Here is a 12,157-nt window from a genome sequence, read left to right as displayed (position 1 = left end):
GTCCTTTTGGTGATGACAAGAGTGATACTCTATTAACTATCATCTGGGTTTGTTAGTTGGAGATGAAGATGCTCGTGTGAGGTGCCCCAAGACTTCTGAGCTCAGTTTTACCTGCATGGACTCCTAAGGGTAAATCAGTGCCCCATCTTAAAGGGAAAGGCTGAATTATTTTCTTAATCTACTCTCTAAGAAAACAAATTTGTTTAAAACAAGGAGCCAAAGAAGTGACCAGCTGTTTTATTTAAAGGAAAAACAATTGAAGCTCTGAATCATATGATTTTTAACTTAAAAAATAAAACAAAAAAAAACCCCTCTTAACATGCTACTGTATGTTCCATAAACAAAGAAAGCAAAGTGGCCAAGTAGAGGTGATTAGGACAAAAGAGTACCTCAGCTTGGGCCAAGCAGGGATTCAAGTAATTTATTTTTTTGCAGCCCAGTGGCGGAGAGTCTCTTACTCAGGTTGCTAAAGGGAGAATGTCACAACAGGACTGACATCACACCCTTCTCCAAAGCAACAAGGCATCTTGAAAGCTGAACTTCTTGGTGAAGTTTTATGGTTGGTGGCAGGATTTAGTTCACCCAAGTGAAAAGACAGCTCAGTCTGGGATGAAAACTCTTCAAAGGAAAACCTCCCCTCGACAGTCTTACTGAGAAACCGCAGCCAACACATAATCAAACTCACTTTTGGGAGAAGTCCATCCCAAAACTGTGCAGTGGGAAGAGAGGTAGGTCCAGTTACCCAGCCCATATTCACTGCTTTCTTCCTTGTCTGGATCAGATGGTAACCGAAGAGAAGCTCTCCCACATTCATCTTCTAGGCCAGGAAAGATGAACAGAGGCAAAGTGGGGTCCTTTTTTGTTTTGGTTCTGGCAAATTGTGAGCCATAAGCATCCTGTTCCTACTGAATGCACTCTGGGATCAGACAAAGCTGCTTTTCCGGGAGTCAGCACCCATGGCTCATGTCCGTCTTTCAGTTAAATCTCCTTGGTTTAGTAACTGTAAGAGATTAAAAACAAATCTGGAATAGTTACCAGTGAATAATAGGAAAAAACTCATACTAAGTGAAAGGTTTACAACTGGGGGTGGGGAATACACTACAAGGGTGAGTCAGGGACAGCTAGTTCCAAAGCAAGAGTCATGCACAGACTGACAGATCGCATTTCTATACTGACCTTGGGACAGCACTTGGACCACTTGATGCTGTCATTTCCACTAGGGCAGTAAGATGTCCTGATAATAATAATAATATTCTATAAGCCAAATTTTTATTTGTGTAATCACACTCACTAGTCAGGCAAATCAGAACTGGTAGAACCAAAAATCTCGATCAGTTAACCAAGGTACTGTTAAACCAAAGTCAGTTAACCAAAGGCTGCAGGTTCAAGTAGAAGTAAAAGGAATGGGGTCCTGCATGAAAACTACAACCCAGTCATGAAAAATCAGAGATTTCCTGGCCTTAAAATACCTTTCCTGTGATGAGGAAGACAAGCCTGAGAGTCTCCAATGGGGTGGACATTCCACTCTACACCCAGGGTTCCTACTGTAAAGTGGTTTTGTATAATAACTGATGAAACTGGGTTCTATTTTATTATGAAAACAAACGAGAAGGGAATAATACAGTGAAAACAGGATAAACACTGAGCTTGTTATAAAATCTAATCAAATAAATTTTGAGCTGGAGATATATTTGGTGATCTTAATTTAGATGAAGGTAATTTACATAGTAGGATTTAATGGTATGGAAGTTAAATAAATTTAAAGAAAAGCATAAAACTTAGAAACTACAGATCTGATTTGATGCTGTATGGTAGAGATTAAGAATGGTATGCATTTCATCTAGACCAAGAGCCACATGTTTGCACTCAAACTTAGCGATGGCACTTTTGAGAAATGTTAAAGAACTGGTAATTTCTGTTTTCCTCCTTCTTTTAATTGGGAAATATTCTAATATAAAGTCAAAGCTAGCTGGCAATCATTTATACTGGTTCCTAAGTTCAAGAATGTAAACTCAGTGGGGCTACAGAAACCCATTTGGGAAGACCTTTAGTCCACAAGAGGTCAAAAGCCCTTGGGCCTCTGCTGGGCCTGCAGAGCGAACCCTCTAATTCTCAGAAGGCCTGGTCACCCTGAAGGAAAATCAAAACTGTCCAATCAACCATCTGAGTGAGAGTTCACTTGTAGTTCTTCATATATTTTCCATGATAATTTCTGATACTTGGCTTGGTTGTTCTCTGATATTCTTGATAAGTTATCTTTATTTTTAGAGCATATTTACAGGAGTCCAATTAGAAGTCCATCAATAGATTCTTATAGGTCTGATCTACAATGCATGGTGATCTTTAAGAAACAATTTGGTATGGCTACGTGTTGTTTTAAGGTTTGCTACTGCCTTCTCCTGCTCTGGCATCTGAGAATAATCCCTAAGGAATCAATACTCCTCATTCACTGGTAGAATGGTCAGTTAGTAGCCAGACCCTGGATGAGGAAGAAGATGAAGCCTGGAGCCTTTGGAGGCTGATAGCTTGAAAAAAAATGAAAGGTACTGGAGAATGTGACAAGCCTACCTTGAGAAGGAAAAGGAGGGGATGAACAATGGAAATGCCTTGATGACAAGAAAATGACGGTGGTAAAGGAAAATAAAATAAGTGAGGCTCAGACAGAAGTTATATTTGTATACACACAAGGATCCATGAGGAACACGTGACCGTGCAGGATGTTCAGCTGCATCTAGGAGCGGCACGTTCCTCTGGTGGCGTCCACAATTAAGCGTCTGAGGCTTCCATCATAGGCCCCTGTGTTCTCCTGGGGTGAAGGGAAGTTTTCTTTTCTTTTTTTTAGGCAGTTTGTGTTATTGTGTCTGCCTGAGGCTGTCAGTGAGCATCACCCAGACAAGGACACTTTGAAGCCAATTCCATGTTCAAGAGAACAAATGTATTATTACTGGACTTTATGCATACACAAAACTGACCATGTCATACCCCATTTAAAAACATGTCGTGTCTCCCCAGTACCCCTAGGATAAAATCATGTCCTGTAAGACCTTCCAAGAGAGGAACCAGCTTGTCTTTCCTGCTTTCATTTTTCCATTCCACACCTTTCTCTCCATTCTAAGTCCATTACACTCAACCTGTTGTGGTTCCATAGCCAGGCATGCTCCCTCTCACCTTCTGCCTTTGTATATACTGCTACCTTTACATCTGTTAAATTTCTTCCAAATCCCTCCCACGTCTCCATCAAGATGATTGCAATTCATCCCTCAGGTCTCAACTGAAGCTCTAAAATTTATTCCATGACTTCCCCCAAGATTACCACGACTACCCTGAACAAAATCTGCTGGTTATTGACCTGTTGCCCTTCCCATTCTAAACTCTCTACACAGCACAACTGCAGGGCCATCATTTATATAGCTATGGAGTTATAAAAGGTAGAGGTCCTAACTCTGACTATAAGCTCTTTGAGGCAAAGATTGTATTTACTACTGTATAACTAGTACCCAGCAGGGTGCCTTGCGCTAAGTATCAGAGGATATCAATAAATTGTTGTTAATTTTATTGGGTATAAAAATATAATTATGAAAAACTATCTGTTAGAGGTATATACTGAAATATTTACAGATACATATATTAGTATCTGTTGAATGAATTAAGTCTTCATACATTTGGCATTTATTTGGGGTAATATGGAGTGCTTCAATTAAAAAAGGTATTTAGTAGTATGGGAGAGAAAAGCTCCAAAGTTTCAAACATTAAAAAGAAGAAAACACTGAGTGTTGTGGATTGATACGTCAGGTAATTTGTGCTAAGTACAAAGAGAAGGAAATGATTTTCCTGAATTGGTCAACCCAACAGTTAAAGTATTTCTTTTACAGAAGAAATCACAGTTAATAAAAGCAGAAAGAAAAAAGAGAATCAGGATATCACTGTTCAAGACCTAATGAAAAAACAGATCTAGGCCATAAGTAATGGCTGCCAAAGCTTTGACATAACGCACTGGTCAATCTTGAGATCTGTAAGAGAACAACTGAATATCATATCTCTCCTGATGAAACCTAGTAGGAAGTAGGAGAACCACCAACAAAATATTCTTGCCAAGGGAAAAACAAACAGGAACCTAATCAAGCCCCTAAATGTAACTACCAGTTTCCAGGATATCTGTGGATAGAGAAGTGTATCAAGCAACAAAGGAAGTCAATCAGCTAAAATAAAAATGTGGGGAATTATACAGGACAAATAATCCAATTCCTTAAATAGATAGCTATACTGAAAAAAAGAGGGGTGGACTATTAGAAATAAAAAAAGAATTATTAACCAAACGCAATATATAGGCTTTGTTTAAATCCCAATTCAAACCAACCAACCATAAAAAGATATTTCTGAGAAAAAATTTAAAAGGCTAAATATCAGAAGATATCAATAAATTATTGTTGATTTTATTGGGTATGATACAGATATAATTATGAAAAACTTTATCTGTTAGAGGTATATACTGAAATATGAAATATTACAGATGAAATATCTGTGATCTGATTTAAAATACTCCAGTATAAATAAAAACATCACCAGCAAACAGTAGGAGGGGAGTGATAAGAACAGCAGACAGTTAATTGTTAAAGATGGGTAGATACCTACCTCGGTTCATTATACTAATCTCTTCCTCAGTATATATACTCTTTGAAAACTTCCATAATAAAAAATTTTAGACAGATATATGAAGCAGGGAAAAAATAAAGGAAGGCTCCAGGTGAGACATGTTTCAAAGCAGTCACCAGAAGAAGGAGACTTAGGAAAGAACCAATGATAACAAATAACAAAAGCTTTCAATATAACATAAGCAAGAATGAAATAATGGGTCACAATAAATACAAGGAAGGATTCTGGCAAAAACAGCATGCTCAGAGCCTTGTGAACTTGGGTATCCTCAGAAATATTACAGAAAAATTGAGACTACTCAAATAGGAGGCAGGGTCATTTGAACACTGTAATGGTGGACTGGGGTCTAAAGGTTATAATGAAAAGTAAAAGATACTCTAATGCCAAAGCCAGGATATACAGGCTTTGGGAAAAGCATGTGCATATAAAATAAGCTCATGATGAAGTCATCTACCTCCACAACACAAGGCCAGTAAAAGGACAATCCGAAGATTCTAGAAGCCCAACTGGTTTTCATTCTGTTTTCTGGATCAGAACCAAGCAAATAGAGTAAGGGGTGCTTAGAATCAACCTGAAAGCCCTCTTTGATTTAGATAATAGTTCTTACTCAACAAACAAGTGGACACATTCCCATATGCTCAGTTGATTCAGCCTGGTTATCTCCCAGACAAACAACCCTGGCAAAATGAATGATAAATTAGGGCATGTGTATCAAGGAAACTAAAGTTGAAAGCCCCAGATGTGAAGGACCAATTTCTCAATTCAGGAGACCCTAACACTCAGGTTAGCTTAAAGGAAGATATTCTAGTCAAAGTCTCCAGGAAAGGGAAACAAGAATGTTTTTCAGATCCTCTGAAGTAGATTCCCAATCATTCCCCATCTTACTCTCCACAGAAGCAAAGTAAGGGCAAGAGACAGATTTACCTCCTGTGGATTTACAGCAGTTAAGACAGAAACCTCGTACGACTGCCGCCCCGACTGCATGGTCACCAGGTGATGTGTCACATCAGGCACTGAAGACAGGGGGCGCGGGGATCCTTCAGCAAGCACCTCTGAAACAGCAGAAAAGGTTTCAGTGCAAAGTGAATCCAAAGATTTCCCTACCTTCATTAGCAAGTCTCTCATTAAGAACTCTCAAAACTGTTCACCAAAAAACTGATTCCCACATTCCTGTTTCTTCCAAATTAATTCCTGCCTGATAATTGTTATCAGTGAATTTGGAAAGTACTACAAAAGGGGGATGGGAAGAAAAGGTAAAGAATCTTGATGTAACAGCTGACCATTTCTCAATACGCAAATTTTGAGTAATATGGTTTCAGCACTATTAGCTGGATTAAACTGCATATGAATCAGGGACCCAGAGCCAACCAGCAAAGCAGTCACCAGTAATGGAAACAGCACAGTAAGTGCTGGTCAAGCGCTTAAACCTGGCTCCAAGGTTCCTACTCATTGTCTCTTCCTCCTTTGAGACCTTCCTCAAGGCTGGCTAAGGAGCTCCATGCCATTTTTATGCCTCATGCTTCAGTTAACCACTAGTATAATTTATGAAACAGAAGAGGCTTATTGTGGAAGCGCGCACTCTGCCTTGTGTGCTCCATATGTAACTTACACAAATATGGTCTTTATACCCAAAACTGACTGAGGTATGAGTAAGGAAAACACAGGATCTGACTTATTAAATGTTTATCAGCAGAATCACCATGAAGATCTTCTGGAAACAGCTTACACATAAACCACTTAGCTCTCAAATAAATTAAGAGGGCTTTTCTAGTTTACATTGCTCTTCCAGGATACCATATAACTTAATGTTTGCTTAAAACACTACCTTCTACTCACTCAGTGTTGTTTCCCAAATGTAAGTTTTGACTTCTCAACTAGTTTAAGGTCCCTGTCTTCTACTTTTATCTTTCCCATGGTGCCAGGTACACAAGTAGGCACTGAATAAATGCATGCTGACCTCACCTGTTAAGTTTTTCAGAGAAGAGGGCCTGGCCTGTGTAACTTGGGTGAACTTTCTATACCAGAGAGGAGCAACTGTTTCCTACAGAGCCCTTTCTTTTCTCCAGAAGGTATGGCTTTTGAAGGTATGGAGAAATTGCTTTAATTCTCCTCTGTAAAACCTGGTTATGTTCTGTTTAAATGTTTTAAAAGTTAAGTTCTTCCATAACTGCAATAGGAAAGATAGAAATAGTTGGGCTAGGATGCTAGGATTATGGATAATTTTCTTCTTAAAACTTTTTATTCTTTTGTTACATTATCTTTTCAATGAAAAAAATTTTTCTTAAAGATTCACTTATCCACTTCAGAGACAACTCAAATGGTAATCATGCCATTTCTACTCACAAGAAATGAAATTAATTAAAACCTCCATTTCGGAGAAAACCCCATTCCTTAGTCCCTAGTTGCAGCCAGTTTCCCCAAACAAAGGCGAGTTGAAAGTCTTACCATCATCAACTCCTAGGATAGAATTGGTATTTGGTAGGTTCAAGGACTCTCCACCAAGGCTGGGCTGAGAATTCATAGACACCAGGTTTTTACTGGTTACTGAAGCCTCTTCAAGCAAACTACTGCCCATTAGTGGCTCAGCTGCACAGAGAATAGGATGTGAGAGACATACAGCACTCAAGGCTGTGCCTGGTCCCCATTTTCCTTCAGGGGAAGCTGGCCTTTTCTTTCAGAACTAAAAGTTAACCTGTATCTTGGATGTCACCTCCTATTTCACTTACTTTTGGGAAGCAAAAATAAACCTAGAAGGGAAGAAATGAGCCTCATGGATAAACACCCTTGCTTGTGATCCGCATCTGGATAATTAACATATGATATAGGATGGGTGCATCCCTAAAAAGGAGTATTCAGAATAAAATGATTAAGGAAAGACATGGAAAGGAATAACAATAAAATGTATTATCAAATTTAAGTTAGGGTAAAAAAAAAAGGGAGTCATGACTGATAAGTAAAAAATGCTTAAACTACTGTCATACAGAAATCTTCACCACAGTGACACACAAGTGCTGGTTCGTGCATCAGCACCAGTTACCACCAAATTGGCTAGAGGAACTTTTAAAACTATAGACTCTGGGGTTTTACTCCCAAGGAATCTCATTTATCAGGTTGTTTGGTGTTGCTGGATGGGAGGGGTAGACAAGCAATATAAAATGTATGTTTTAAAAACCTGCAAACAATTTTACTGTACAGCTAAATTTGGAAACCTCTAGTCCACCAAATGAAACCAGTCTTTCTACCCAAAACAGAAGCAGAAAATTTCCATATTAGACAGGCCAGTTATTTGCCTCTTTGAACCCCCAAAATATAGCCCTCCCTCTACCTTCTTCTCCTTACCAGCTGGTTCCTGCTCTTGACTCCCAGCTGCTCCCATCTGCAAGTGATGCTTTCTCATGTGCACATTCCTGCTCCCACTCTGAGAGAAGGTCTTTCCACAGACTTGACATTGATGTGGCTTCTCTCCTGAAACACAGACCAAAGAGACAGGGTGCATTTCTGACAGCAAGAGAATGGACTCAAGCCCTAGACGGAGAAGCCCAGAGAATGTCAAACTAAACACGAAGAGGCTGCTCCTTCTCGCATTCCCCAGGCTCTCAACTGTAGTCCCCGGGGGGAAGGCTGGAAGCCACCAGGCGGGCTTAGCATACTCACTGCTCCCAGCCTCCAAGGCTCTCCAGACCCACTGGACTGCTGCTTCCACAAAACAACCTCTCTGGTATAAGATCATGGGAGACACAGAACATTTCTTACTCCTTTCAGATACAGTCTTCCATGAACCTCAAGGACACGCACTATCCTCAAGGATTCCAACCCTAGATTCATAATACACCTCTATCTCATTTCCTGCCACAACTCTGTCTTCAACATTCACACTGGTGGTTCTTGTACACAGTGATCTGAACCATCCCCTATGTCCTCAAGTCTGAAACCCTCAATCTCCATTTTACCTACCCTGACAACCACACCTAGGGCCGCATCAAAGACTCTTGGCCTACATCTAAGTAGTAGATAGCAAAAACTAAGTGAAATGACCAGAAAATTTCCAGAAGAGACAAAATCTATAGAGGCAGAAAGCTGGTCATTGATTGCCTGGATGTGGGGGTGGGAGGAGGAACTCACAGCAAAGGGCACAAAGGAACTTTTGGTGTGATACAAGTGTTCTATAACTGGATTGTGAGAACGACCGTATAATCCTATATACTGTCTAAAAAATCACTGATGTGTATATTTACAATAGGTGAATATTAAGGTATTATAGGTCCAAAAGCTGTTAAAAAGTAAGTATAATGGGGACTTCCCCAGTGGTCCAGTGGCTAAGATTTCGAGTTCCCAATGCAGGGGGTCTGGTTCAGTCCCTGGTCGTGGAACTAGATTCCACATGCCGCAACTAAGAGTTCACATACAACAACTAAAGATCCCACATACTGCAGTGAAGATCAACAACTGCATGCTAAGATGCGGTGCAGCCAAATTAATTAATTTTTTAAAAATAACTATAACAGACTGAAATATAGTGAACATATAGAAACACATGAATTCAAAATAATACTGGCAAAAGAGAGAGAAAAAGCGGTAAAAGTAACACTACTAGAAATAATCAGAGCACCAACTTCTTATTCTGAAACTCAGTTAAAAGAATTACATATTTATCCTTTCATGTGCAAATTACCAAATAATCCTAGTCAATAGAGATCTATTATACAGAATAATTCCAGCTAACAAATGTGAATAACAAAATTAGAAAAATTAACATTTTATAACCCCAATGAAATAACGAATTTAGGCATATTCAAAGATGAAATCATTAAGTCAAAAGGTTGCAAGAGTATGTTACAATGAGGGGATTAAGGTGTTAACCACCTGAACCAACTGATCAACTGTGACAACCAAGCTCTGTGTGCCTCCTGAGGTGATGCAAAATGAAACACATACAACCACACATAACATATCCTTGCCAAAACCTTTGAACCTTTTAGGAAATATAGGGGAACAAGTTAAATGACACAAAATGAGGTAAACCAACACATCCAGGACATGAGATGAACCATAGGACCTGACTGACTCTGTTGTGCTGTAAGTCTAGAACATGAAAATCAGAAAGTATAGACAGATCTATATTCAGGACTTATTAGTCAAATACAACAACTGGACCTTTTTTGGGTCCTGATTTAAACAAATCCACTTTAAAAGACGTCTTTGAGACAACTGGAAAAAAACTAAATATGGACTGAGTCTGAGATAAAACCAAGGTGTTATTGTTAATTTTGATAGATTATGGTAACGGCATTATTGTTACGTAAAAAAGTATTTTTCTCTATTTTTATGTAAGTTTGACAAAATTTTACATAACAAAGAATAAAATGAAAACACTCTATAAGTCAAACAAAACACACCTGGAAGTCCACATCTAACCCACTATTAGTTTGCTACCTCTACTTAGAATTTGTCATATTAAAACCCTGCTCTACCCCTAGGATCTCAGCTCTGAAATTCACATCCCTGACTGATTATACCTCTCCAACTCCCTTGCTCCCATTAAACTGCTTTGTTGTCTTTATGACAAATAACTTTTAGTTCCTTCTCTCCATTCCTCTCATTCTGGCTTCCCTCTGTTTTCCATGGCTAGCCATTTGAACAAGTTCCTGATTCCATTCTAGAATCTCACTCTACTTCGAGTTCACTTCTGCCTTGGCAAGTCTCTGAATAACTCCATGTACCATATATGATGTAACGCAGAAGTACCCAGCATACCGCCAAGTAAATTTATTGATTTCCTCAGAGAAAGGTCTCAATCAGAAAGCAGTTCAATAGCTCAGCTGAAAATAATAATTAGGTTCTTTTCCCCTTGATTATATGACCCTTTGAATGTAAGCATCAGGGGTCTTGATTTCTGATTTTGTCAAGAAAGGGAGGAAAGCAAGGCATCTGTTTCTCTTTAGATTTCTTTATACTACTCCCCTAACCTTTTACCCGGAGAAGGCAATGGCACCCCACTCCAGTACTCTTGCCTGGCATATCCCATGGATGGAGGAGCCTGGTAGGCTGCAGTCCATGGGGTCACGAAGAGTCGGATATGACTCAGCGACTTCACTTTCACTTTTCACTTTCATGCATTGGAGAAGGAAATGGCAACCCACTCCAGTGTTCTTGCCTGGAGAATCCCAGGGATGGGGGAGCCTGGTGGGCTGCCGTCTCTGGGGTTGCACAGAGTCAGACACGACTGAAGCGACTTAGCAGCAGCAGCAGGAGCAACCTTTTACCCTTTTGGTTCTCCATCTTCCCTGAAATCTATGAATGGTACCTGAGTGAACCACCAAATGTTTTCGAAGACTAGAATACTCAGCAAAGGAACGGCCACATCCTTGGGCTTCACAAAGGAAAGGCTTCTCTCCTAGAGACAGAAAATGAGATAAAGACTCAGTCTTTTGATGAAATGACTTTTATTCTCTTTTCCCACCAATCTTTTCTTGTTTTCAATCACTTACTCTGATTTATTGAATTCATGGTATATATTTCAACTGGACTATCCAGCAGGTATCACCTCTCTGTGATCTTCTGGTACACAGCTCCACCCCGCCACCCTCCTTTTCTTTAGAGTGGCTGCCTCTGAACATAATACCTCCTTCTCCCTCCTCATGGGCTGAGCCCCAGCTGCACTGAACCACCTTCTTATGTGATCCTATAACTTCTGAGAAAATCAAGAAAACAGTGTATATGCTCTCAGAATTTTTACATCAGTTCTTTAAGATTCGGTTTTAAGATTAAGAATACATATTTTTAAAGCTTATAAAATAGGTATTACATAATCCCATCTTATAAAAACAATTGTCTAGTCAGAGATATACAGAAAAACCTGTTACAATGTGTTAACAGTAGTTATATCACAATAGTGGTATTATGGTTTATTTTCTCCTTTGTGCTTTTCTGTAATTCTCATTTTCTACATTACTGTTATTTTTAAAATGAAAGATGCATGGTGAAAACTGAAGCCTGACAGAACTATTGACTTTCTGCTCTGATACTGCACTACGGCTACACGGCACTTTGGGCAGAAGCTGGGTGAAGCGCAAATAGAACCCTTTGTACTTTTTTTGTGACTCTTCATGAATCTATAAATATTTCAAAATAAAAAATGAAAAAAATCAGAGATGTAGTCTATATTTCCCAAGGGTCACAACCTAGTGAGAAATAAACATATTCATAAATAACTTTAATATAAATTTCTTTATAAAAAACTGCTTACGTGTATTTATAAAGGGAAGAAATTCCTACTGTGGTTAAATTTTTTTAAAAAGCTGAATTTAAGTTGCTCTTAAAAAGTGACAAGGATGAAAGGAAATTCCGGGACAAGAACTAGTATGAGCACAACCTTGAAATGAGAGTGCCAGAGCAAGTTCAGAAAATGATAAGTGTGAAATAAGTGTGTGTGTGTGTGTGTGTGTGTGTATATATATAGGTCTTTGCCCCTGGTTCCTGACACAAAGCTCTTAAAACGCTTGTA

The 12,157-nt window shown here is 39.1% G+C and overlaps 1 protein-coding gene across 4 annotated transcripts in view; it reads right to left on the bottom strand.

The window, feature by feature from the left end:
- Window positions 1-222: 222 nt before the first annotated feature.
- ZNF410 (zinc finger protein 410) overlaps window positions 223-12,157 on the bottom strand; it is a 43,911-nt gene continuing 31,976 nt past the window's right edge. For 2 of the 4 annotated variants that reach the window (XM_055538620.1, XM_055538621.1), the window contains exons 8-12: window positions 10,958-11,047; window positions 7,993-8,118; window positions 7,099-7,239; window positions 5,578-5,705; window positions 223-1,000 (exon numbers count right to left, since the gene is read on the bottom strand). In XM_055538620.1, the coding sequence (XP_055394595.1) occupies window positions 962-1,000; window positions 5,578-5,705; window positions 7,099-7,239; window positions 7,993-8,118; window positions 10,958-11,047 (524 nt within the window). In that variant the 3' untranslated portion in view covers window positions 223-961. Of the gene's footprint in view, window positions 1,001-1,176; window positions 1,235-5,577; window positions 5,706-7,098; window positions 7,240-7,992; window positions 8,119-10,957; window positions 11,048-12,157 lie in introns of all 4 variants that reach the window. The other 2 variants (XM_055538622.1, XM_055538623.1) reach the window with 2 other exon arrangements.

The sequence above is a fragment of the Bubalus kerabau genome, chromosome 10 (assembly GCF_029407905.1).
Source record: "Bubalus kerabau isolate K-KA32 ecotype Philippines breed swamp buffalo chromosome 10, PCC_UOA_SB_1v2, whole genome shotgun sequence".
In the NCBI taxonomy this organism is placed as follows: domain Eukaryota; kingdom Metazoa; phylum Chordata; class Mammalia; order Artiodactyla; family Bovidae; genus Bubalus; species Bubalus kerabau.
This window is presented reverse-complemented; position numbering and strand designations above follow the sequence as displayed.